The sequence below is a fragment of the Microtus pennsylvanicus genome, chromosome 6 (genome assembly GCF_037038515.1).
Source record: "Microtus pennsylvanicus isolate mMicPen1 chromosome 6, mMicPen1.hap1, whole genome shotgun sequence".
NCBI lineage: Eukaryota > Metazoa > Chordata > Mammalia > Rodentia > Cricetidae > Microtus > Microtus pennsylvanicus.
This window is the reverse complement of record NC_134584.1, coordinates 123,246,576-123,274,533: the sequence shown is the minus strand read 5'-3', so window position 1 is coordinate 123,274,533 and position 27,958 is coordinate 123,246,576. Positions and strand designations below refer to the sequence as shown.

General features: G+C 48.1%; 1 protein-coding gene and 1 long non-coding RNA gene across 2 annotated transcripts in view; one reads left to right on the top strand and one right to left on the bottom strand.

Annotated features, from left to right (window-relative positions):
* Positions 1-22,346, bottom strand: Rab4a (RAB4A, member RAS oncogene family). The gene is made up of 8 exons (XM_075977633.1): positions 22,026-22,346; positions 8,469-8,549; positions 6,068-6,182; positions 5,168-5,230; positions 3,746-3,900; positions 1,557-1,652; positions 1,274-1,406; positions 1-540 (listed from the first exon to the last, which is right to left on the bottom strand). Exons 1-7 carry the CDS (start codon positions 22,054-22,056, stop codon positions 1,291-1,293), a joined length of 657 nt encoding a protein of 218 aa, XP_075833748.1. The 5' UTR covers positions 22,057-22,346; the 3' UTR covers positions 1-540; positions 1,274-1,290.
* Positions 22,249-27,958, top strand: part of LOC142852624 (uncharacterized) — a 32,465-nt gene continuing 26,755 nt past the window's right edge. The window contains exons 1-2 of the long non-coding RNA XR_012910975.1: positions 22,249-22,307; positions 26,436-26,589. This is a non-coding gene — a long non-coding RNA (uncharacterized LOC142852624). The remainder of the gene's footprint in view (positions 22,308-26,435; positions 26,590-27,958) is intronic.

Genomic DNA, 27,958 nt, shown 5'->3' with positions numbered 1-27,958 from the left:
TGCGTGAGACACTTGGTTCCACTTTATTTCCAGATGACAGTGAGTCCTTGAGGGTTAGCATTTCAGGTGTGGGTCACAGACACACGGTGTAGAAAGGGCAAGAGGGATTAAATTAGAAACACGCTGGCTCTTAGCGCCAGAGTCCTTTGATACTGAGTCGTGTGTAACCAACGCCATGAAGCACGCTCACATTCACAAACTGCATTTCCTGTGAGGTGAAAAAGAAAAGCTTCATTGGGTGCAGGATTCTATCTTGTCACTGGCTCCATGCTGGAGGAACGGGCCAGGCTGTGTGCAGCACAAGCTTGGTTTCTCGGAACAGGAAGGGGTAGACGTGGGGCGGGGATCTTTGCATATGTGTGGTATCTAAAGGTACTGTCCACTGAGTTAGTTCGCAGTGTGGCTGCTGAGCCCTGTCTGCCAGTGTGCACTGCGGCTTCCCCCATGAAGATCTGTTTCTGTGTGGAGTAGAAAAGGTGGCAGTAGAGACTCCAGACTCTTCAGGCTCCAGCAGCTGCGCTCCAGAAACCGCCACGGAACCTGAGAAACATTAAGTGTGGTTAGATACCTGGGTGGTTGTAAATGCAAAACAGCTCCCAGCCCAATGGACAGGACAGTTTTACTTTTGGATTAACACTAGCTCATCCTGCTGGGCAATGCCACGGTGAGCTGGGCAGGATAGCATACACACGTGATCCCAGTATTTGGGAGGCTGAAGCAGGAGGAGGGTCATAAGGTGGTAGGCCCATCTTGGGCTATATAGTGAGCTCCTGCCTCAACTTCCCTGGCAAGAAAGGTCACTGTGGTAAATGGGAGAGAGCTATCAAAGTATAATAGCTGGGCAATGGTGGCACATCTTTAATCCCAGCACTTGGGAGGCAGAGGTAGACAGATCTCTGAGTCCAGGCCAGCCTGGTCTACAGAGCGAGTACCAGGACAGCCAGGGATATACAGAGAAACCCTGTCTCAAAAAAACAAGAAAAAAGTGTTTAATGGCAAGCTTGCTGGTTTTAGAGATGCTGCTGGGGAGGCTTCAGTTGGGCCAAGTCTGCTCCATGGTTTACCGAGAAGGAATTGCTGCCCCAGCAGATACCACAGGGCTCTGTGTGCCCTGCCTTTGCCTCTGAGTGGTCGGGAGGAGTTCCTGCAGGGTTGGTCCTGTTGGGCACACCTCTGACTACCCCTATGGATCTCCTCTCCTGCTCTCCCCAACACTTCCATTGCAATTTCACACTCTCTTTTCTGTCCAGCATGCAGGGCCTCCAGCACCCACCTGTGTTGCTGGCGTGCCTAGCAGCCACACTCCTGTGCATTTGGGGCCTGTGTACGCCGTGGTGACCGTAGCTGTCTCAGGGCAGCGTCTCCATACTGGATGCCAGAGCCCATTCTCTCTGGGTCCAGCTCACCTGAGGACCAAGAAAATGGCTATTGAGTCTGTATTCAGGCGAGTGTGATCGGCATGCTATCTAGGGGTGCTGTACTACTCCAGCAAGCAGCAGGGGGCACTGTTGAGCTACAGGGTAAAACCCACAGCTGAGGTCAGGGAAGACTGTTACCTGATTCGATTTTGTTAAGTATTTTCCTTGCACACTGCATGAAAGCCTCTTCGACGTTCTCACCAGTCAGTGCGCTCGTTTCCAGGAACATCAGCTCTGAAAGTGGCATCAAAGAAGACAGCGGATCATGTTAGAAGACAGCAATCTTCACAGTTTTAATTATTGCATTTACTCATTCACTTTGGAGAGAGTGTGAACTACGGTGCATGTGTGGTGGGAGAGAACACGCTGTAGGAGTTAGTTCTCTCCTTCCACTACGTGGGTCCCAGGGATGGAACTTGGTCCTTTGTCCACTGAGCCATCTCAGTGGCCCAATGACAGTGACTTTGAACTGCTAACAGCCTGCACAGCATTCTCAGAGTGACAAGCAAAATTCAGTCCAGTCCCTAAATTCTCTAATTTCTATAAACATAAAATTAATATACATAAATTTACATTTTTGTTGTTATTTGTTTGTTTGTTTTTGAGGTAAGGTTTCATATAGTTGAAGCTGGTTTGAACTCTTGATCCTTACCTCTTCTGTCTCAAGTGCTGGAATTACAGGTACCGTCACATCCGGGTACATTAATGTATTGAGTAATGGGGAACTTATTGAAGAATGATTATTATCATGCCCTAATTCCTGAACTGACAAGAAGAAGTAAGCCGCAGTTTCCTTCTCCACGTGATCTGCAGGTCTCCATGAACGCAGACACGGAGCTGATGCGTCATGGCATTGCATTGCACACAAGCAGGACCCATGTCTGTCCAACCAGACACGGCCCTGCAGCCCAGTTTGAAAATGTGTGCGTTTGGGTGTCCTAGGTAAGTTTACTAATGCTACTCTCTTCTAAGCATCAACAGTTTTCATTGGGGAGGTGGGGCAGAAGTCTCACTGGATTTACTTTTAATATTTTGTGTGCATGGGTGTTTTGTCTGCATGTATGTCTGTGTACTACGTGTGTACCTGGTGCGAAAGGAGGTGGTGGGCTGGGATTGAACCTGGTCCTTTGCAAGAACAGGTGCGTTTAACCACTGAGCCAGCTCTCGAGCCCTGAAGTCTGGCTCGAAGTCAAGCTGCTCTATCCCCAGAGCAGTGGCTGAGTCCAGTGGAAAGCCCGCTGCGGCGTTAGCTGCACCGCCGCTATTAGCCTCTGGTCTGTCCTGATAAGGGACTTTCTTCATTGTACTAACCAGCTCCTGCTTTCTGAGTAGCTCTAAAACAGCGGTTCTCAACCTGTGAGCTAGGACCACTGGGAAGCAGATATTTAGATTACGATTCATAGCAGTAGCAAAATTACAGTTATGAAGTGGCAACAAAAATAATTTTATGACTGGGGGTTAGCACAGCATGAGGAGCTGCAGTAAAGGGTCGTGGTGTTTGGAAGGCTGAGAGCCGCTGCTCTAGAACACCCATGTACGTAGTCTGCACTGGGTCTTCCTTCTTCCTACCCGCCCCCCCTCCCACTTTTTGAAACAGTTTGCTTTGAGCTTTCAGTAATCCTCCTGCCTCTGCCTCCTAAATACAGGGATTACAGGCCCATAACAGCATGGCTGGCTTGTGTTTATTTTTTTAGTAAAAACCCATCAAACTGGGAAAACAATTTTCTGTCTTTGAGTCCAAACAGATGGGCCATAAGGATATATTAGTATGAGCTGGCTCTCAGAATTAAGGCTCTTCCTGAATGTTTATAATGCCATTATCTCTATAAACAATGGATAATTTTGCAATGCAGTTTAAACATTATTAAATTTGTTACCTAGTCTACATAGTGAGTTCTAGGACAGCCAGGACTACACAGAGTCTGTTTCAAAAACCAAACAAACAAAGATTCGTTACTATTAAACAAATGACTTAATGTAAGAAAATGAAGCCAGCTTGTCGAGTGTCTCTTCTGCTTCCTTTCTATGTGGGATGACTACTTCACCAATTAGGTTTCAAGATACACAAAATGTATGCCACCCTAAGATGGCTAACATCCCAGAGACCTAAAAGTCCTTACGGAAGGTAACTACCTTGTTTTCCCAGCACACTGGCCTTTGTCAGCAGAATGAGATGTACCGAGCTATGCTGAACTATAGTCTGAGTTCCACAATTTCATAAGATAATTTAAGCTCAAAACTCCACCAGATGTTTTAAACCCAAAGAAATGCTACTGTGCCCAGCCCACCAACCCTGTGAGAGGCTATAAGAGGAAGAAGTCACTTGCCATTCTCTTGTGCGAACCTGGAGGCTTCGAGGAAGGTGACTTCACGGTCAGCATCCAGGTCCTTCTTGTTCCCGCAGAGGATGATGACAATGTTCTGGCTCGCCAGCATTCTGGCATCTGTTAACCAATTAGTAAGCGCATTGTAGGTTTCTCGGCTGTGTAACATAAGATTGTGGAAATAATACATGTATTTTATAAAACCAGCAACTCTTTCCAGTCATCCTCACCATGCACACTGCTTGTCAACATTTCAGCAAGGGCAACGGGCCTCAGAAGTGATGTGGGAACCCAGTGCTTGGTGAGACATCAGACCCAGGGGCTATGTTTAGCTTGTGTTACGACGAAGTCTGTGAGTCAGACAGTCTGGGTTCAGAGGGAAAGGGGTCTTTTCATTCACTTCACAAATGCACCTGAGCCCTGAGGATGTGCAAGGTACACGCCTGACTGTCACCTGCAGAATTGTGGGCACCTTGATCCACAGGAGTCCACCACATTGACTTTGCAAGGATGCTCCTGCTGCTAGGAGCTGGAGGCTCAGGGACATGCAGGACTTCCTGTCTCTGTCTACCCAGGACCAACTCAGACCTACGGATTGGCTCTCCCATTTAAGGAATGGCACAAGTGATGCCACACCCTGGTAGGTTGAGCCTCTCGTGGCACCGGGGGAGAGGAGGGTGGAGTCAGGAGCGTCACCCTCCCAGAAAAGAAAGACAACCACGCACTATTCTCTTTTGGATCAGATTCCTCCCAGGAAGGGCCCCTCAATGGATCACATGCTTCCAGGACAATGTTGCAAATTCTGAGGTCAAGGCATTGATGAAATATCCCCGAGGACAGGAATGGGCTGCAACCTGCATTGGCCAATCCTGTGGTCACCAGCCACAGGAGGCATGGAGGATTTGAAATGTGGCCAGTGCAATCCAGGAAGAAACTAAGTTGTTACATGCAGCTAGTAACTGCAGTAAGTATTTCACTAGTTGGTTTAAACCCACTCCCTTCCATAGCTTTCTGGGGGTTCGAGAATGTTACCCTCATCTCATAGATGAGGAAACCAAGACCCAAACAGGGAGATCCAGGCCTGCAGAGATCACAAAGCCCCTGGCTCGAGCTGGGATCTGAACCCAGGTGATCTGAGCCTGAGTCTGCATCTTTAGCCCTTTGATTCACTTCCGAGAACTCACAGAGCCCTGCTGACCTCAAGGAATGTGTCCCATGTGGTGTGAAGGAGACCAGTGAGGCAGAAGGCTCGTTTCAGCCCCCAAGAGCTCACAAAGAAACACTAAAGACCTCTATGAATCCCCTGGAAAGGGCCCAGAGGTTTGCTGGGTTCAGCCATGCTGCCTTTCTAGACCCAAGGGAATCACGCGTCTCACCAGCACGGAGCAGAACACCAAGTCGTCTGTGGTGGGAAGCTGACTTTACCTGGTGATGTCGTAGACGAGGAGAGCCCCAGCTGCACCTCTGTAGTAGCTTCTTGTCACAGACCTGAAGGAACGACAGGGCTTCTAACAATCGAGTCCCTCTACCTCTCCCCATAAAAACCATGCTTCCTCTGTGAACCACTGCAGAGGGCTGAGACCAGCAGGGGGCTCTCTCCAAAGCAGGGACGGCTCTACTGAGCAGCTCCTTAGAAGGCACAGGAGGCTCGGGTCAGCATGTGGCCCTAATGTCCTCAGCTCTATGTGGATACCACGCTCCAGGAAACCCTCACATCTCTGTCTGCCACTTCCGGGTACCCTGTGCTATCCCCTCCCTTCTTCCCAGGAAAAGCTTGGATGGGAGCAGCCTAGATCCCTGCCAGCGGCCCACATTTACTCTTTGCTCTACAAGGACTGACTGGCCTTTTGTCTACTTCACATTCTCAATGATCTGTTTTTCAGTAAAACATTTTCTCTTCCGTAACGCCAACTTCTCTCTGTTTGCTAGTTTTATTATTATTATTTATTATTAATTATTGATTATTTTCTATTTATTATTGCATATATGATGTTGTGGTGGGGCATGTATGTAGAAGTCAGACAAGAACTTTGTGAAGTCCTTACTTCCACCTTTGCATGGGTTCTGGGGATTGAATTCAGATTGCAGGCTTGCCCAGCTTTTACCTACTGAGCTGCCACCTGAGACGCTAGACCCAGTTTTGCGTCTTGCTTGTTTTGGTATCTGGGGTCCAGTCTGGTGCTCTCTTAGCAGTGAGAGCTTCTAGGCTGAGCTGGAGCTTTTGAAATCAGTGTGCATGTTGGTTTGAGACCACACGCGGTGAGGAAATCTAGCTAAATGGTTTGGGTCCAAGTTCAAGTATTGTTAGTGAATTAGGAGAGCTACCTGAACCGCTCCTGTCCAGCTGTGTCCCAGATCTGCAACTTGACATATTTACCACCAACATTTATTATTTTCGAGCCAAACTCCACTCCTATTGTATGATTTGAGTCATCTTTGACTAAAAAAGAAAAACAAACAACAAATAATTACATTTTAGAACATGAAGGTAACAGTTCACAGATTTCAATAGTAACATTAAGATCAGGGCTGAAAAACTAAAATAAAAATAGTAAAGGGGGGGGGCTATCCCTAGGGCTCTATAGATGAAAAGGCCATTAGCTTCAGCCATCCCTTCTCTCTCAGTCAGCTGACGATCGGCACTAACTTTAGTAAAGCACACAATTCCTGCTCTTAGAGACAGTAGAGAGTTCCCCATCTCATACAAGGTATAGTTACTGGAAGAGGCTTCCCCTGAGCCTGAGACAGAAGACTAACATCAGCCACTTGACACCAGCCTGCCACGCAGTAGGGCGTGTGCCTGGTAACACTGGACACTTAGCAGTGAAGTGATCAAATTGTTGTTATTTCCAAAGAACTGAACAGAGGAGACCCGAAGATAACTTGATCATAGAACTCTGATTTGGGGTCTTTCTGGAAATGTTTTTTGGCCCTTTCTTATGTGTATTACTAATACCAAATGTTCATTAGCTGTAGCGTTGTAGAGCAAAACTATGAGTTTATTGGAGAGTCCCGTCACTGCCTACGACAGGGGATGAGCTAGAACAAATGCTACCCCTGTCCCCTGCTGGCTCTCAGGACTCGGACACAGCGTACTGCTTCGTAAATCAGGGGTCACTTGATGCATTTTTTTCTCTTCTGGAGACATGAGAGGTTAGATAATCTAGTCCTCTGTAACAGACACTCCTCCCAGGGACCTGTGACCTCCATTTTACTTCCTGACCTGTAGACCAGCGTAGGAGACAGAAGGGCCTGAGAGGCACTGAAGGCTGCCCCGAGCAGTCGAAGGCTATAACCTACCCAATGCACTCCAGTGTGGCTCTCGCTACTCGGCCAGGAAACGGGGTTCTTGCTGAAGAATCCATCACGCTTACTGTTCTGTCATCTCTTAGGATAAGGAAACACTAGAGACCGAGCCACTATTAAACTGGAACACTAACTTCAAAAAAACTCCATCAGGGCTGGAGAGATGGCTCAGAGGTTAAGAGCATTGACTGCTCTTCCAAAGGTCCTGAGTTCAATTCCCAGCAACCACATGGTGGCTCACAGCCATCTGTAATGAGATCTGGTGCCCTATTCTGGCCAGCAAGGATACAGACAGACAGAACACTATATACATAATAAATAAATCTAAAAAATAAAATAAAAAATAAAAACTCGATCGTGTAAAAGCTAAGAATGCAGTCCGAAGGCAGGGATGTTGGGTGGATCTATGAGTTCAAGGCTATCCTGGTTTACATAGTGAGCTTCAGTCCAGCCAAGGCTACATAACAAGACCTTATATTTAAAAACAAAATCCAAAACCACAACCTTGTAATACTACATAAAAGCACTTTTACCCAGGGCTAGACCCTGTGTGCCTGTGTATAACAGTAGCAATGCCACAGGAACAACCAGCCACACTCAGACTGGATCTGATGCCTGCCCTACCAGGGGAGATCCATTCTTACTACTGTAATCATGCAAAGCCCACGCTGGAGAGGTAATAGACCTCAGAGGAGAACCCGCTATAGTTGTTTTGCTAAATGGACATGCTGTCAAACTGCCTTCTGAACGCTTCTGTTTCTACCCTTCCATGAGTGCTGCTCTCAACCGTGGCCAGAGAAACTTCCTTTTGGAGGAGACAGAAGCTAATGCAGAGACGCCCAACTGCTGAAAGTGCTGAAATAAAGGCTGGCTTGTTGCTCACAGCAAGGAGGGTGGGCGGTGAGGAGCAGGTGAAAACCGTAGGGAGCCAGAGGAGGGGCTTCTGCACGGCCATGCACTCAGGAACTCACAGCGCCCATGGGAAGGTCCCTGCACAGGATCCAGCCTATCAGCATTCCAGCTCGGAGGACTGAGGGGCCCAGTAGGCTCTAGCCCTAGCTGAGGAGATGCTAGTCTGGCTGCTAGGGGAAGGAGTAATTTTACTTCAAGGGTGTAGCTACTGCTAAGTTGCCTGTTGCCTGTGATCCAGGATAAAACCCCACACACATGTGCATGTAAGCAACCTTAATCAAATTCAATGATATTACATGGAAGTAGGGAGAGGGTTGGGGGCATGCTAGGCTCTAGAGGGAGGTGGAGAGGATCAAAGTATATACATGTATGAAATTTTCAAAAATAAAATTTTAAAAGTGAAGCACTTTGAAGTTATGGTTTTCCCTCCAGAAAGCTCAGATTTCCCAGAAGCACCCTGTGCCCAGGGAAGGCTCACAGACATTACAAAACTTCTGGTTTCACTCACATTTTTTCTCAATGAACTGATGAAGCAAGCAAGATTTGCCGGTTCCCGCGTTCCCGATGACCAAGAATTTAAACAAGAAATCTGAAAGGGAAAGAAAGAGTAAGGAATTAATTTAAAGGGAGGTATAAACACACTCAGACTATGGTCATAAAAGTTAGTGGCGTGTTAGCTGTTGATAAGAAAGAGGACTTCTGCTAAAACACAGACACCAGCTGGCCTTTTCCTAGCTACGCCTTGCCCATTTGCATAGTTCCGGTACAGTCAGAGCTTTCCCAAACTGTTCCTTCAACGGCTTCAGAAGTTGGAAGGTTGGGAATTAACTGTGCCAATGAATGAAACGGGTCCCCGTTAGCCTCTACAAACATGCAGACCGAGCTGCAAGCTGCATTAGTCTAGAAGAGGAAGCCTCTTCCCAATCACTTTCTCTTTAGTAAGAACTCTAGTCCTGCATAGCTGGGAGCTGCGCGCCACGGGCTCCTTGTCCTCTGAATGGACCTCCTAGCCTAACTTAGCCCTGACCCACTGCAAGCCCCACCCTGCCTGGCACCCACGCTCTGTATTCCTAACTCTCCAGACCACATCCTCTTCCCGATGGGACCAAGTGCTGATGTCCCTAGCCACTCCTTGCTCTTCCCCGCTAAGCTGAGCCAGCTGCTGGTTTTTGGCATGGCCCCGTCACCAGCTTCTAAGAACTATCACCGTCACTCAGAAAGCAAACCTATTTGGTCTTCAGTGATATCCAAATGGCTGCAGACAATCATGGGGCAGTGGCATTAGAATTGTGCCAGCATTTAAATGCCAATAGCTTCAGCTTCTCACTGATTTTAAAGCATGACGTCGAGACTCCACTCTTCTTTGAGACGTCTACACCCACGTTCTTGAGACGCCTAGGCCCACGTTCTTGAGACGCCTAGGCCCATGTTCTTGAGACGCCTACGCCCACGTTCTTGGGACGCCTACGCCCACGTTCTTGAGACGCCTACGCCCACGTTCTTGAGACGCCTACGCCCACGTTCTTGGGACGCCTACGCCCACGTTCTTGAGACGCCTAGGCCCACTTGAGACGCCTACGCCCACGTTCTTGAGACGCCTACGCCCACGTTCTTGAGACGCCTGTGTCTGACTTTCTTCCTGAGTGCTTTTCTCTTTCTCTTATTCATTAAGTATAAAATCTGTATTAAAATATCTTTTAATAAACTTCAACTCTGGTTCAAAACCAAGTTCTAATAAGGGCTGGAGAAGTGACTTCATAGCCTCAAGCACTGGCTGCTTTTGCAGAGGACCTGGGTTTGTTTCTCAGCACCCACACGGCAGCTCACAGCCATCCTTAACTCCAGCTCCAGGGAATCCAGTCTCCTCTTCTGGCCTGTGAGGCACCAGGCACATGCATAGTGCACTTACGTACACACAGACAGAACACATACAATTAAAAAATGAAGCTTTAAATATTCATGTTCACACCAACATGGTTCACGGTAATAAAACAGGAAACAACTCAAATAAGTGTCCATCAGTGGAGGAACAGACACACAAAACGCGGTATCTCCATACAGCAGACCAGAACTTAGCCTTAAAAAGGAAGCGCTTCTAATAACTGCTATAGCAGATGAACTTAAGAATACTGGTGACATAAACCAGTCATAAGATGACAAATATGGGCTTGGGGGTGGAAATGGAGAATTGCCATTTCAGGGGCATGAAAATGAGGGTTCAAGAGATGGGTGGTGGTGACCATTACATTATGACAGGTGACTGTACTTTTATTTTTGTTCTCTATTGGAGATCTTATTTATTTTTGCTTTATTGTATGGGTGTTTTCCTGCATGCATGTTTATACACCCTATGCACGCAATGCCTCTGCACTGGCTCCCCTGGGACTGGAGCTACCAGGTGGGTGCTAGGAATCAAACCCGGGTCCTCTGGAAGAGTAGCCAGTGCTCTTAACCACTGAGCCATCTGTCGAGCAGCCCAGGAGACGTGACTGTACTTTAGCACCACTGAGATGCACACTCAAAATTTCAGTTGGTTCAGATTCCCAGTCTAAAGGAAACTGAAAATTCTCAACCTTATTCAATATTCTCTTCTGTTAGGAAGTAACATTATGTAAGTTATAAAGAGAGAGTAAAAAAGAACTTTGGTTGGGTCTGCTGTTGCCTTGGGTGGGGAGAGAGAAGGTAAAGAGACTGACAACAGGCAGGCAAAGGGAGACTCCCACAGAACACTAACGACTCTGCTCGAAGATCACAAATCCCTGCTCCTGGACCTTGGACTCGCATAGCCGAGTGCGCACTCTGCTCAGATTCGCTGAGCTGTCCTTTGCACACTAACCGCTGACTGCACCATTGCCACACCTGGTCAAAGGTGCCGCGTCAGCGTGCCGTGACGGAGAAAGGACTGGCAGGACCTAAACTACATATAGCTGCTTTAAAAAAAATGACAGCCTCGTCTGGCTGATTGTAGAAATACATACTAGAATTACTTAAGTGAGAAGTGGGACGCTAGGGAACTAGGAAGAGGGCTGGTGGGATGGCTTAGAGGTTAAGAGCACTTGCTGCTTTTGCAAAGGATCAGTGTTCAGTTCCCAGAACCCCTATAGCAGGTAACAACCTTTTGTAACTCCAGTTCCAGGAAATCTGATGCCCCTTTTGGCCTCCAAGGGCACTGCATACATGTGCACGCAGGCAAGACACTCACACGCATAACATCTTAAAAGTGAGGGGAGGTCGGAAGGAAGGAAGGCAATGATGTCATGTCTCTGGCTGTGACGCCAACAGTGTAGGGCAGGAGTGGTGTAATCGGCACTTTGTGGGGTGTGGATGCAGCAGAACCAGGAATTTAACGTCACTTCAGCTATGTAAGGACTTAGGAGCCAACCAGGGCTCTGTGAAACCGTATTTCAACAACCATAATAAATACAACAACCCCTACACCCATCCACCAACCAAACAATAGAAAGGAGAGAGTGGAGGGGACGTTAGCTACCATGACAAGGGGCTGGCGAGGTAACAGCACAGTAGGCTCTGAGTGGTGGAGTCTGACAGTTTTTTTATGAATATTTATTACATGACTTTTTTTTTTTGGTGACCTCTGTTCCCTCCCAAATCATGGATTTCCCTTCTCAGCGTCTATCTTTTTATTATACTCACAAGGTCATGGAAGAATCAGCTTGAAGGCAGGGAGAAGTCTGGATCCCAAAATAGGAATGCTAAAATGGGATATTATGCCGGTGCACTTTTAACTTTCCATATGATAAATGTCGGGTGGGATTATGGGAAAGCTATCAAGCAATCAGCAATCAGTGGGCAGGCATTAGCCACCCTCCCGCAGAGGCATCACAGAGCAAAAACAGTCACAGCTGCCAGAGGACATGACATTCAGTGCCCTTACCGTCTCCCCAGACCCTCGCAGACCCACAGCGGGACCACAAGCTAAGGCACAGAAGCAGGCTATACAGCAGGGGACCACTCAACATGACCAAACAGCACAACACACTGTGCTCAAAAGCCAGTGCCAGCGACCGCAGGCTCGGTTAGCAACAGCGCCTCTGCCCGTGTAGCTGCTGCTGGCTGTGACCTCCATCTTGCTTTAACCCTGGGCTTGTTCTCAGATGAGAGAATGCTGGGGGGGGGGGGGGGGTCAGGGAGGAGGGACTCGCCACCTGCAGTCTGTCAACACCAGATTTCAAGAGACACTGACCTGGTCCTCCCAAGAATGCTGCCCACTTCTCTTAGGAAGGGGAAAAAGATACACGAGGCACAAACATGGTGGCCTCCTCCCAGGATTTCCACCCTCACGCATGCTGCCGTCCTCACAGTGGAGAACACAGGTTCTATGACACCTCCCTAGTTTCCCCTTCCCATAGCCACTTTGATGTTAAGATTTCCATGCACCATAGCAGGTTGGAGGCCCTTGAAGTGCAGGACCCTCTCCGGGGGTCCCTCTTCTTGCCAGGAAGGGTTCGGGCTGGATGGTACTTGGTTTTGGATAGGTAGAATGTAGGCATTTGGGGGTTCCTTGCTTTCCTGCTTGGCTTGCGATGCGAAGACCCCCTATAAAGGATGCCAAAGGTTGCAAGAAGAGTCTATTTTGAGATACCGAGTGGCAGAGTCATCTGAAAACACCTGTAAGCCAACAAGGTGAGCCCACAGGAAGCTTCATTCACAGGGCTGACCATGAAGAAGAGACTAAGATAAAGGTCTCTGGTGAAGTCCGTGCCCCTGAAGCAGAGCAGAATCCTGACTCCAGAGGGCTGAAGAATCAAGTGATACCATGTGGATGGAAATGTGTAAGCCCTTCCAGAAGCTGGGAGGGAAGAGGTAGAGGATGAGGAGGGGATCAGAGTAGTGGGTACATGCCAGAGAAGAAGGAGGGGCTGAGACGTAAGCAACTGAGACCCGGGGCAGCTTGTGTAAAAGGCTGGCTCATCTTGGATGGGGAAAGAACTTCCTTCTGAGACAACAGGGAAGGCACAGGTGAGTGTGCTGCCTGGACGAGATGGGCACACTCTTCGCTGGCATCTCCATCTATTGGTGGGCTCCCCCGGGGCAAGTAATGGGTTGAGATGTGCAAGACCAGCTGACATCCAGGAAAGGGGAGTGAGCTGTACACCTGTCACGGTCCCCCTACAAAGCTCTCTGTCCTACAGCAGCAGGTCTACAGAGTAAAGGACTGAGCTAGGACTTGGCACAGCACATGCCCTAGAGGAGCATCGTTAGAAAGTAAAGATGCTGGAGCTTGGGGTGGAGGACTGGTTATCTGGAAAGGAGGCAGATGATAACCTATCAAAGAGCCAGGAATTTCCATGTCAGGCTGGATGTAGTCAGTAATGGGAAATGGACATAGGATGTCCAGGGTGAAGCCAGGGAATTGGATAACTGAAGCAGAAGAAGAGAAGGTGACCAGAAGTGACCCTGCGGAGCTGTGATGCTGAGGGACTGGCCAGTCCTCTGTCCAGAAGCTGCAGGCGCCAGGTCAGTCAGGAGCTGAGAACAAAGCAGGATGTCCAGCAGATGACCCGGATGATGGCTGGCCTGAATGTCCGTGGATGGCGGGGCTCAGCATGGAGGGGGTGCGTAGTTCAGAAAATGCCAAGTCTGGTGCTTTCCTTAGGGACAGGCAGCCCAGTATGGGAAGTCAGCTGCCAGTGCAGGACACAGTGAACCAGCGATAAAGAGGTCTGATTAGAACAGCTACCTTTAATGAGGAGCAGATTTGGGGTGCATTAAAGAGTAGACTGTTGAATCTGATCAGGTTAGCAGAGGGACAAAGCCTGCCAGACTCTATAAAGAAATAATGGCAAATCATCTGTCAAGATGATTTGCGGAATATTTCAACCAGAGGAGAGATGGAGAAGCGGGGAGAGCAGAATAGCTTCTCCGTTTTAGACAGGGTCTTAATATACAGTCTAAGCTTCTGCCTCTGCCTCCCAAGTCCTGGGATCACAGGTGTGCATGACCCCACCCAGTGTGAATAGCTAACTTGATTTGTGGCTGACCCGAAGGGCCTTCCTGATGTTCCATGATGAACTGGAAAGTCAGGTAAGCATGCCAGACAAAGAACAGTCAGCTCGCTCTCAGCTCCTCCTTTATGGGGAGCTGGCTCATGTGCCAGTTTTGACCCGCTGAGGACAGAGACTTCTCATCTTTGAAAGTCTGACCTCCTGCTGTTGTGATCTGGCCACCATAGACACACACAGAAAACAAGCGTCCTAACAGTACATTGTTCGGATGGACAGCGTCTGTGCTCTAGGGGCCTCCTAGGTCTGTGGTACCACTCAGCACTCTCACCTTTTAGTCCTAGTTAGCCCTGGATCCACAGATAGATTTTGCTCCCTATGGAACATAGTGAGTCAACAAGATCTGGTCACATCAGTAGGGGTGCTGAAGGCTAGCCTATTGGCCATCTCACAGTAGGTCTGAGTTCTACACACCAGTACACTGGGCATGAACTATACGATTCTGCTCCCATCTGCAGGCAAGAACATCTGCCCACTCAGGCACAGGACTGTCATTGGTGTCAGAAGAGCTTCAGACAGTGTTCAAGGTGTTGACCTGAAAGCTGAGGCCTGGCAATGGCTAGCAATAGTCCACTCGGGAGCATGCTTAACTAGGCAGCATGAACTGTATTCCTAAAACAGACTAGCCCATTTGGAATGTTTTTATGACTATAGAGAGCCTGCGTGGCATGCTTGATAGCCAGTATCCATAAGTTGGGTGTGGTGGTGCAGACCTATAATCTCAGCACTCAGAGGGTGGAGGCAGGAGCATCAGAAGTTGAAGGTCGTCCTTGTCTACGAAGGGAACTGGAGACCAAAGTAAATGAAAGGTTACCAAGGAGTCATCACTTGGGACAAACGCGAGTTCCTTCTGCAAACGGTAACCATGAAGCCAGACATCTGAATGCACAGGGGCCCTCCAGATCCCACTGGGGTTCCAAGCTGAGATCTGGGCACAAAGGTGCCCAACAGTACCTGGGCAGATCCCCCAGACCCTGCTTGTCACCCTGTTCCTTCTTTGGCTGCCCAGGTTTCATCTGACCATCCCTTGAATCTGGGAACTGCAGAACCAGGTCCTCCCACGCTTTTCTCTGAGGCCTGGCAGGGCCTTGGCTTCAGATTCGGGTCCTCAGCAGGGATGTTTGTGTTCCCTATGTTCAGGCTCTGTGAAGTGCCCACATGAACTCGTCAGTCCAGGAAATTCGATCTACAGAACGGGTCTTATTAGAGTTCTGTTTCCACTGGCACAATGGAACCGTCTGACTTCTTCCACAAAGAACAAAGTCAAGCCAGCCCTCCAAGTCAGGTTTCTATTTATTTTGGCTTTCTGCTTCATCTTCCCTGAGAGCAAAATCGTTTCTCAAATGGATTCGCATCAAAGTCTGTTTTGGCAGTCTGTGCCCTGGATCGTACAAGGCAGAAGTTCACCTGGACCCTCTGTCCCCGAAGATGAGAGTTTACCTTCTAGTACTGAAGGAGAGATTTTGCTCTGATCAGAAGAAAGAGCTGATCTGCAAAAGGCTCCAAGGGCTGTGCGCAGAGCCGCGTTCACTGTGTGAGCACTCTCCTGAGAACTGCTACGCAGGTACCCCAGGAGACACTGGGGCTGCTAAACGCACGCTCTATCTATCTTGCCAGCGATGACAAAGGGCGGCTGCTTTGTTCTTAAGCCTCCAATTGCTTTTCTGCACGATTAAAAATTTATATTTGAAAAGAAAATGATAAACGTCTCTCTAAAATAGACCTCACATTCATAATTTATTAGCACTTTATGAATAGTGTCCTTCCTTCCCCCACCTAAATATTATTGAGTCCTTAAGGCTTAAATGCCAGCATGCCACACCTGTGAGGGATGGAGCCAGGTATGGTGTAATCTGGGAATCTGTTTCAGGAGGTGGGGGCGGAAGGATCAGGATTAGGTCCAGCCTTGGATACGAAGCAAAACTAAGGCCTGCCTGGGTCATATGAAACCCTGTCTCTTTTATTACTTTTATTTTTAAAACATCCTATGTGTGCACGTGTGTGGGTATATGCACATGGATGCGGGTGTCTGCAGAGGCCAGAGGTGATGGGACCTCCCGGAGCTGGAGTTACAGGTTGTGAGCAACCTGATATGCAGGCTGGGAATTGAAGAGAGCAAACGTTCTTAACCACTAAGCCATTTCTCCAGCCTGAAACCATGTCTTAAAACAACAAAACAAAACCAGACGAGAGAAGCAGAAAGACCCACAAAGACTCGGCCACTAAGGTGCCGAGCGCCGATGTTTGAGGCAGGACTTGTTTTGATGCAGCACCGGCGCACATGGGCTACCTGATGCCAAGTTCACTGTCTGTTCACATACTGGTTTGTACTGACAACGTCTTTCACATCGTAAACTACCTTGGGAACTCTTATTTTTGAAACAAGTTCTCATTTGCAGCCTTTGCCGGCCTGTGTCTCTCTATGTAGACCACGCTGGCTCTGCTTGCTTCTGCCTCCGAGAGCTAGGATTAAAGGCCGTGCCACTACACCCAGCTTCCTTGGAATTCTTAGACAAGCTTAGAAAAATAGATAAATATTGAAACGTATAAGTATACAGTGCTTACTTGCCTTATGTTCTCTGCTATAATGGGGTTCCTTTTCTTTTATCTTTTTTTTTAAATATTTATTTATTTATTATGTATACAGTATTCTGTCTGCATGTATGCCTGCAGGCCAGAAGAGGGCACCAGACCTCATTACAGATGGTTGTGAGCCACCATGTGGTTGCTGGGAATTGAACTCAGGACCTTTGGAAGAGCAGACAATGCTCTTAATCACAGAGCCATCTCTCCAGCCCCTTCTTTTATCTTTTTTAAAGGCCGGGTTCCATGTAGCCAACGCTACCCTCCTTCCTCTACTTCACAAGTGTTGGGACTGTTGGTCTGACATCCAGTTCTATCCTTTAGATAACAGTGCCCTGTGTCATCTGATGTTTCATTCCACAGTTACAGTCACTGAGTCGTAAATGTCCTATGTGACACTGACTTCAAATGCACAGAAAACAGTCCAGCGGTGAAACAGGGAGGACAGCATCGCTCGGGCGAGGGCTTGATCCCCCCTCACCATCACCTGCTCAATCCCATATTCCAATCACCGCAACTCTGGTTCCACGGCATCCACAGCCGTCTTCTGACCTCTGCAGGCACCAGGCACACACGACATGTTTACATACATGGAGGCCAGCACTCGTACACATAAAAGAAAAGCAAATCTTTAACAAACTACTAAACACACACAATTGCCCTATCTCAGAAATTCCCTCACAGCAACAGGGGGATGGCGCAGGCCAGGATACAGGCCGGCAGAGGCTTCCAACACTTTAACTGGGCCATGTTCTACTAGAATTACTAAGAAGGATAAAAACAAACCAGCTCGGTTTGACCACACCCCCTAGGAGGGCTTGAGAGAAGAAATTCCAGAAACAACATGAACCTTTTCTCATTTCAAAGAAATGTTCAGGGTTAGAGAGATGGCTCAAACGTTAAGAACACTTCCTGCCCTTCCAGAGAACCAGAGTCCAATCCTAACACCCAGCTCAGTCACCTGTAACTCCAGATCCAGGAACAGGAACTCAGATGTCCTCTTTTGGCCTCTGTGGGTACCCATACATGTGGCATATTTACACACACACACACATACACCCCCAGAGATCCTCCTGCCTCTGCCTGTTGAGTGCTGGGCTTAAAGGTGTGTGCTACTACTGCCTGGCATATACATGAATTCTTAAAAAAAAAAAAAAAGAAACTGACATGGTCTCTAACAGAAAGACCACTAACATAGCAAGAAAAATATTCCAAACAGATTTACCCAATATCGTTTTTTGGAGAATTTGCAAAGTTTGGGGAATTTAATATACTCAATCACCATGGTTTTCTAACGATACTGCATTCCACCATAATTTTCTCAAGGTCCCTTCTCTCATGCACATCCAGGGACTGTGGGTCCTGAGAAGCCTGCAGAAGCATCCCAGGATAGCTATGAATGCTGCCCAACACATCTGTAGACTACAACATCTTGTAATGTCAAAGGTTGGACATCCCTGATAAAGCATCCAAAGACTGTTCCTGAGCAACAGCACCTCTCTCTCTGGAGCTTCGGGGGAGACTCTCCAGACCCTTGGGACTAACTCTTTTGTAGGTGAACCACAGAGGCTCAGGATTCGTGGGCTCTCGAAGCACCAGTGCTTGTCTCGAGACTTGGTCCCTTCCCTCTTTCTCTTTATTTCCTTCTTCCATAAATTATTTTTATTACAGTGTGTGTATGTGTGTGTAAAATGTGTGAGTGCACAGGTGTGCAATGGGTGTGTGTGTGTGTGTGTGTGTGGAGGTCAGAGGACAGCTTTGTGGAATCAGCTCTCTCACTTTCACGTGGGTTCTGAGGCCTGAGCTCAGTCCGACTGCAAAGCGTATGCATTAACCCCGCACCCCAGGCACCTTGCTAGCCTGCCTGTCTCTCCTCTCCTCTCTCCTTTCTTTTGATACAGGATCGCAAGTAGCATGGGTTGGTCTCCAACTCCCTATATAGCATAGCAAAGGATGACCTTCAACTTCTAATCCTCCTGCCTCCACATCCTAAGTGGTGGGGTCGTGGACATGCCCCCCTCCCACCCCAGCCCTAGACCTGGCTTCTTGAAATGCTCAATGGTTAGTTTTCAGTGAGTGAGAAAAAGAAAACCATGACTTTGGCAATCAAAAATGTACTGAATTAAAGAAATGTTCCATTTTCTGATGTCTGCTTGAACTGCTTAAACATTTTGTCAAATTGTGAACTAAGGTAATATTAATTCAGGTGATTCTCCTAGCAGGAAATTAATTTTACTTTATGAATGAGAGGGCTTTGAAAAGATTGCTTTTTTTTAAATTGGGGATATCCTAATTGTCGATCCAAACTGCCTTATCAAGTCTATACTTCTTAAAGACTCATCGTGTAACGACTTCGTCCTGTGAGTTAGCTTCCGAGGCTGTGCACCTCAAGGTGCCGATATTTGCTGTCAGAACCAGAGCCTGCAGAGATGTGGCAGCGTTGAGCTCCTGAGGCTCAGGGAGGGGTGCTTCCTGCCTCTTCCTAGTTTCAGGTGGTCGCGAGCTATGCTGGGGGTACGTTGGCTAGGTCCTGGTCCTCTTCAACCTGAGGTGCACCTCCGCAGCCCATTCTCCTTGCGAATGTTTGTGTCCATGAGCAGGATTCTTCTGTTGTCTCCGGAGTGTTTGCATAGCACATGGCATAACTGCAGTGTGTAGACACCTGTCTCAAACTCGTCCTCCGCACCAGTTCTCCAGCACTGAAGGTTTAAAAGCTCCCTGGCATTTTCCCACCACACACACGCTGCTGTGTCTCTAACAATAAGTAGGAGAACCTCTCTTCAGGTTAGAGACACTCGGGTTGAGGGTTTAGTCTTAGCTGGGACTAAAATGCTTGAGAGAATGAAGGGAGGAAGGATTGGTTTGGCTCGGTTTCCTAGGGGTCAGCCCATCGCAGCTGGGGATATGTGATGGACAGGTCACATCAACAGAGGCCAGGAAGCAGAGAGGCGGGACTATAAGAAGAGGCAGGGGTTAAGAGGGCGCTCCAAGGACATTCCCCCAGTTTTCTCCAATCATGTCCCACCTCCAACCTTTGATCACTTGTCAATAATAACATCAGATTAGTTTGGAGCCCTCGGGATCTAATCATGCCTAGAAACCCTCCTCAGGCACATCCAGAGCTGTGCTTCGCTGATGTCCCAGTGTCTCTGTCTAATCAAGTGGATAGGTGAACCACATTTCAATGAGAGGCCTACCTGTTTATATCCCAGTTTACATACGATATGATGTGACCGAAAGCACCGTGTTCACAGAGTGAGGAACTTCAAGGAAGTGCTGGACACCACACAGCCAGTGCAAGGCGTGGGGCTGTTCTCCAGGCCGCGAGTGGCCAGCCCATTAGCAGGAGCCATAAGAACTGGCTCCTATTTTTCATCGAATTTCCACCAAGCTGCACAGAACCTCATTTCACAGAAGACAGAAAACCAGCCCCAAACACACGGAACTAAAAGGTTAGGCAAACATTCCTATGCCAGCCAACAGGCAAACGTCGGGAAGGAGAGGTCTTGGTTGTTTTAATTTGGGGAACAATACTGTGTAAACACCGCCAAGGATGAGCGAAGGTGACAGCCTCTGCCTTGGTTTGGGGTGACTATTCTTTTACACCAGCAGCTTTAGAGGCCATTCTTGCCTTTCTAAAGATAAACTTCCCCTTAGGAGTTTCTATTCATTTTTTTGTTTATTGTTCTCCGTTGAAAGATTAAATTCAGACTTAGTTAAAAAGTAAAAACCTGGACCTGGGGGCACATGCCTATAATCCTAACACTCAAGAGGCAGAGGCAGGGAGGTTGCCACAAGTGTGAGGCATTCTTAGTCATTCAGAACTATAAAGACAGAAACTGTCTTGAAACAAAAAACAAAACAAAAATTAAAAATAAAGGCATTATTTGGAAAATACCTTAAAATGAAAGAAAAGATAAATACACCTGTGGCCCTGAAAAAGCCAATAACCCGTGGTTAGTGCTTACGTTTATAGGGTCAGACATTATGCCTCCATACCACAGGAGTGCTGGTGCCAGGAGACAGTGAACCAGGCTGCTGTGTGCCTCACAATACCCTTTCCAGGGTCCCACCCTCTCAAAGTCCAAACCTCAAGGTTCTTCAACTGCCTCCTCACCCTCCTCAAGTTAAAGTGCCCAAACCATGCTCTGAGACCTGAACCCCAGATCTGCCTGTTCACTTGCCCCTCTCTGACCCAATGGTTAGCTCTTTCTTACACAGTTGGCCAGACCACGCTCCTTTGCAACTGCTGTCTGGATTTTAATTGTTCATCTATTAAGGTCACAACCGAATTAGCAATCTATTCCTCACTAGACTGCAAACTCTTGGGGAAGTGTCTATGGCACTTTTACAATGATTAGAACCTTCCTGGCTGCCCCCTGGCCCCACCCTGGGGGCAGGAAGGAAGCAGGGGCACATTGAAATAACCTGGACTTGTTCACCATGCTTTAACATGAGAGTCCCTCCCTGGAACCAGCACATAGCAAGTCAAGTCTCAAGTCTCATTAGGGACTGGCAACCATGCATAGAATCGGTTGTTTATTCTTATCTCGATTGGGGTGGGAGGGGACACCCAGCACGGGGACACCCTGTACATGCATTGGCAATGGCTAGGTGCTGGAGGAGAGACAAAGCTGAAAGGCGTATGGCCATAGAGAGGGTATGTGTTTATAAAGAGCTATAATTAACCCATAACAGAGTGGAGGGAGGGAGGGACAGGCACACAAGGCCAGGGGGTCTCCAGAAAAGAGCTGCACACATCCATTTAAAACTCATTATAATCTCAATGCAAAGAAAGGAATTCCAAACCTCGAGAGACCCACAGCCAAGCCCCCAAAGACATTGAATGCAGGCGTAGCCCTGAGTCCTAGTCCCTGCGCTGGGGTGCTGCAGGGGGGAGGGGGAGAGTCAATGATAAACTGGCTCCCCCAACCTTGAGCTATTTAAATAATCCAAGGAGGAAAATGTAGGGTGAAATCAGGGTCAAAACAAGAGGGAACTTGGAACAGAGGATCACAACGCTCTGCACAGCTGGGGGCACCAGCTGGCCAGAGAGTCCAACCCAGCTCCTGACACCCCTAGATCCTCATGATTCCAGCCCAGCCTCAAACATTCAGGGGCTCTCGAGTTCTAGCCCGACCTTGACACCCCAAGAATCTCAGGATCCCAGCAGCTGACATCCCTGGATTCTCTACCCGGACCCTGAGACCTAGATTCCCAGAATCCCAGCTACTGGCACCCCAAGATTACCAGGAGGATTCCAGCCCAGCCGTAAACATCTCAAGATTCTCAGTATCGCCATCTGGCTTCTGACACCGCCAGATTCTCAGGATCCCAGTCCAGCCCCAACATCTCGCTATTCTAAACACCGGCTCTGGATACCTAAGCCCAGCCACAAACATTCCGGGACCCCAAGGCCTGCCCTACTACACACATGCATGCGAACCCGCGCAATTTACCGTAAGTCTCGGACATGGCGGTCTGCGCCATCCTGCCGCCACACTTCTGCGTGGTCCGGTCTGTCCTCCAGTCTCCGCAGAGCGAGGGGGAACCGAGTGTGGAGGGCCGGGTACAGGCCCACTGCGAGCCGGCCACCGGCTGCGGCCCAGCGGGACTCGGCTCCGCGCCTGCGCACCACCGCCCCGCGAAGGACCGGCGTGGGGTGGGGGGCCAGGGGGCGGGGTCGCAGGAGAAGGGAGGAGCCGGGCTGGGGAACGCGAGGAGGGAGAGCGAGAGAACTGGTGAGGAGAACTAGGGGAGGAGGTGAAGGAGGATGAAGAAGGGGGACCAGGAAGGAAGGAGGGGCGGGGCTCGGGAGGGGTGCCTGCACCCGGTAGGCCCGCCCAGCTGTCATTGCAACACAGACTCAGCCATCCTTAAGTGTGACCTACCAGGCTATGGTGGACAGGAGGCCGCCGGGGGTGGGGTGGGGTGGGGACTGTCGGGGGCGGTGGGGGCTTTTTTTGAAGGGTAGAGGGTTCATTAGCAGAAAGCCAAACTCTTACCCAACGCACAATTTGCAGTTGAAATTGCCTGGCACGGTAATCTCAGTATTCAAGAGGATATTTTTGAGTTGCAAGCCTACCTGGGCTACACAGCAAGGAGGGAAAACAAAGATAAAAGAGACACAGTTCAAAAAGAAACAAGTAAACAGGTTTTTAAAATAACAAAACTATTGCTTACAAAAATTTTAAATATAGAGATATTTCATATACGAATGTTAAAATAGTGATGAGCTGTGCTTCCGGCCCCAGTATGTGACCTTTAAGCTTAGCTTAGTTTCTTTCCCAGCTGTAAATCTGTACTATTTCTGAGGAACTGACAAACAGATTACATTCAAAACACACATCTCAGTTGGGCATGGTGACACAGGCCTTTAATTCCAGAACTCTGGAGGCAGAATCAACAGATATAGGGATTTGAGTGCAGTTTGGTCTACATAGTGAGTTCTAGGCAGGCCAAAGCTGCTTTGTGAGACCCTGTCTCATAAACAAGCAAGCAAGCAAGCAAGCAAACAAACAAAAATTTACCTTAGTCTTTGTGATTTAATATAGTAAAGAATCTTTTGGCCTTGTTGACCTGTTTTTATTTTGGCCTCTAATTTTATGGCATGTACCTCAGAAACAACTCTTAATCTCATTTTTTAAAAAGAAAGGGAAGACATCAAAATTGCCAGTGTGGTGGCATGTTTACAGCCCCATCCCTCAGGGGAATGGAGGAAGGAGGACTGAAAGTTCAAGCCAGCCAGTCTTAGCTATGTAGTAAGTTTGAGGCCAGCTTGAGCTACGTGAGACCCTGTCCTGGTTGGTTGTTTTTGTCAACTCGACACAAGCTAGTATCTGAGAAGAAGGCACTATGATTAAGAAAATTCTTTCATAAGACTGGCCTGTAGCCAAGCTGATGTGACATCTTCTTTCTTTTGGGGGGGGGGGGTGGGGGGGCATTTTCTTGATTAGTGGCCCATCCCATTATGGTGCCAGCACCGGGCAGGTAGCCTGAGTTACAAAAGAAAGCAGATTGAGCTAGCCATGAGGAACGAGCCAGCAGGCAGTGCTCCTTCATGGCCTCTGCTCCAGTTCCTGCTTCCAGGTTTTGCTTTAACTTTCTTCGATGACAGACTTTGATGTGGATGTATAATCTGAAACAAACATTTCCTCCTCAAGTTGCTTTTTGTCGTGGTGTTTTCATCACAGTGAGAGAAAACCCCAACTTAGATGGATCCTGACTCAAACCAAAGCAAGGGCGGGGGAGATGAGTCATTGGTAGAGTGCTTGCCATGCAAGGCGTCGGGACCTTAGCGGAGATTCTGAGTACCAGTGTAGAAAGCTCGGCACAGTGGTGTGCACATGTAATCCTAACCCTGGGAGTCAGTGAGAGGGACCCACGGGGTCTACGGCTCAGCCATTCTTGCTAAACCGGTAACCTCCAGATTTAGAAAGAAGCTCTGTCTCAAAAAAGAAGGGAGTGATAGAGAAAGACACTCAACATCAACATCTGGCCTCTGCATATATGTGCACAGACATACATGTGTATGTGTACACATACATACACAAAACCAAAACAAAAAACCCAGGGCTGGCAGGGCGGCCTAGTGAGTCAAGGTGCTTGTCACCAAGCCTGAAGACCTGTAACCCACATGACAGAAGGTTTGTCCTCTGACCCCAGTGCTCAGGCATGCACACACAAAATAAATAGTAAGCACACATGTGTGCAGGGACATACACAATAAATAAATGTATAAAAGAATTAAAACAAAAACCAAAATCATATATATGGTAAGGTTAAGACACTTGAAGCTGTTTCTCCCTCCCTCCCTCACTGTCTCTCTCTCTCTCTTTTAGATTTTGAGACAGGGTCTCATGTAACTAAGGCTGGTCTCAGCTTGCTATACAGCTGGAGGTAACGTTGAACTTCTGATTTTCCTACCTCTGCCTTTTGAGTGCTGAGATCAGAGCTTTGCACCACCATGCCTAGCTTATGCAGCTCTGGGGATCGAGTTTAGGTCTCGTGTGTGCTTAGTAAGCACTTGGCCATCTTCAGCCAGCACTCTCTCTTTTGAGAATGCCCCTCACCCATGTCCTTTCCTTTTTCTTTCTCTCTCTCTTTTAATTTCTGTGATTAAATCTTTACTAATCTTAAGGGAGCTGGAGCGATAGCTCAGCTATTGAGACCACTGACTGTAACCAGCGGTGGTGGCACAGGCCTTTAATCCCAGCACTTGGGAGGTAGATCTCTGAGTTTGAGGCCAGACTGGTCTATAGAGTGAGTCCAGGACAGCTAGGGCTACACAGAGAAACCCTGTCTCAGGAAGAAAAAAAAAAAAATCAGTGACCGCTCTTCCAGAGAACCCACATTCAATTCCCAGAACCCGCTTGACAGCAACCTTGGGTAACTCCAGTCCCAGGAGAACCCAGTGGCCTCTTCTGGTCTCCATGGGTATGATATGTTCATGGTTCACAGACACATGTGCACTCAAATACCTATACATGTAAGAGAAAATTAAACAAGCCTTTACAGAATTTATTATTTTAAAATTTTATGTGTACATGTGTGGGCGTGAATACACATGTGTGCGTCACACACACGCGAGTGCCCTTGAAGGGCAGAAGAGAGTATCAGATCCCCTAGAAATGGAGTTACTGGTGTGTGTGCTGGGAACCAGACCCAGGTCCTCTGCAAGAGCAGCAGGTACTCTCGACCTCCCAGCCATCTCTCCAGCTCCCCTCCCCCTTTTACTTAATAAACTGCAGCTTTACTTCATACTGACTTGTTCTAAAATTATTTTCTGTTGTTCAGTCAAGAATCCTAGCTTCGACTGGGTATGGTGGTGCACACCCTGATCCCAGTGCCTGAGAGGAGAGGCAAGTGGATCTCCATGAGTTCAAGACCAGCTAGATCTAAGTAGTGAGTGCCAGGGCAGCCGAGGCTAGGTAGACAGACCCTGTCTTAAAAACGAAAACAAACAAACCAACCCCCCCCCCCCAAAAAAAACCCAGCTTCCCCTGATTAGAGATTTTTGAAAGAACTCCGGCAGCTGCAGGCAGCTGCATAGAGCTGTCTCTTGCTTCTTGTTGCTGATTCTAATAGCAAATGAGTATCCTTGCATCTGTGGTTCAGCCAGCCGACCTCTCTGCTAAAGTACTTTGGAAGTTGTAATTTCCTAGAATTATTTTTTATCTAGTTCTTTGGGGACTCAGGTACTTCCTTCCTTGCTTTCTCTTTGTTGTTGTTGGTTTTATTTTTGATACATAGTCTCACTGTATCAAAGTGCTGTAGCTGAGGCTGGCAAACTGACTATGTACCCGCATGGAACTGGCATCATCCTTGCATCAAGTGCTGGGATCGAGGCATGTGCCCTACTGCTTGGCCTTCTGCTGCTCTGCCAGCTTAGGCTCTGAGCAAAGCCAACTGCTTCTGATTAAAGCAGTCAGAAGAACTGGGGTTCCCAGACCAGGAAGAGGTCAGTGTTACCCGAGATCAGCCTCCTCCTTCAGATCTAAATGTCCTTCCTGTCACACACTGCCTCTGGCCAGAAGGAAGTCACTGGGTATGGTGCTAATTTGTGTGTTGGCAGAAACTGAGAAATTTGAGAAACTTTCTCAGGGTCGTAGAGAAAAGAAAAGTATGCTTTTGGTTGATCAAAAGGTTGTGAGTTATCTCTCAACTGTTAACAGTCGGTTGCAGGTTGAACTCCTGCACTTTCCCCTCTTCTCATGGCTGAACTTGACTAGTTTTTTAAAAGCGTCTTTTCATATATAAATATGTACACACACACACACACACACACACACATATATATATGTTTTGTAAAATATCTGTCTATCTCTCTGTCTGTCTGTCTGTCTGTCTGTCTGTCTGTTTTGTGAAAGGTGAAGGCCAAAAGACCCTTGGGAAGGATACTGTTTGGGGGAAAATAAGACAGAACGCAGAGAGACCCTTCTGTCACCCCAGCGAAGTCAGCGTGAGAACTAGAACAAGAGGCACGGTGCAGCTTTGGCCGAACCAGGATTCTTGAGATGCGGGGTGAGTGGTCTTTGCATCTCAGCATTTGGGGTCCAGGAGGAGGCAGACCTCTCCCCGTGTTCTTAGTGTCTGATCTGGAGACACTGTCGGTTGTGCACTGAGGTTTTGCCAACGTATTAACTTGCATTTCTCTTTAGTCACCCCCTTTCTCCTCAGAGGAGTTTTTTGGCAGACTAAAAGCAGGTCCAGGTGGGGGTGAGGGGTGAGCCTATCTAGGTGAAGGAGGAGGAGAAAGGGTTGTCTCAAGGAGACCAGAATCCCACCCTATCCCAGGTCGGTGTGTCCTCTACAAAACTAGCATTTGGTTTCTGCTTCTGGACTCTATCAGATGGTGTGACAGGACCGCATATTTGATGAGGACAGTTTGGGGCTTAGGACTTGGTGACATGGGTCCTTGGGGCCAGGCTTGGTGGAAACCCTGCATAGCATATGGCTCTCCAGAGCTGGAGCTGAGGAATATGGGCCAATGGCTTCCAACAGCTGGGACTCAGAAACGTTTGTGTGTTACCTCGAGGAGGAGCCAGGCTGTGCAGTTACACATGGAAGCTTGAACGTGTGAATTTAGTTACACCCAGGTGGGTGAAAACAATCTCATGAATGAATGAATCAATGAATGCCATGAAGCAGGAAGATACTTTGGGGGATAACCTTCCAACACTAAAAACAAAACAAAACACCAAACCTTTGCCACAAACACATCTGCTCCCAGGGACTGTTTGCCTGGGTGGGGTGAGTTAGCTGCTGGAACAGGGTCATCCCAGTGCATCAGTGCTTAACACAGTGATGTTCAGGTCCTGCTCAGTCCATCTTGGCCTTCTGGGCTGGATGGTGGGGTTCGCTGTGGCTCTGGTAGCCTCAAGCATCTGAACACACCTCTAAATCACTCCGGTGAAGGCAGGAAATGAGACATTGTGTATCAGCCAAAGATGATGTCCTTGGGAACTAATGGGCCAGAGAAATCATTGACTATAGCTAATTCTAAAGAGGACAGATAAGAAGTGAGATATCAAGTCCCCAAGGGACTGAGAGGTCACGTGGGAAGCTGTTCCGACCGCACCGGAGTTCCCAGCTCTCGGCGGTTCATTCTTCATTTACTTGAAGCAACTTTGTTGAAGCACAGTGGACACCATGAATTAACACTTTGGTCATTTTGCATTTCTGTAAACCTGTGCTTGCTGCTGCAGGTGCCGCAGCTTTATCGGGCTCAGCTTATACATTTGTGTCCTGTGATCTGGGTGGTTTCTTTTGTTGCTTCTCTAGAATAATGTCTTGTAAGGTTCATTGAGTGGTGGCTGTAGGGACTCTAGCATCAGTCTCTGTATCATCCCAGCCGCCTCCAGTGGCGTCACACACACTTCCTGTGGAATAT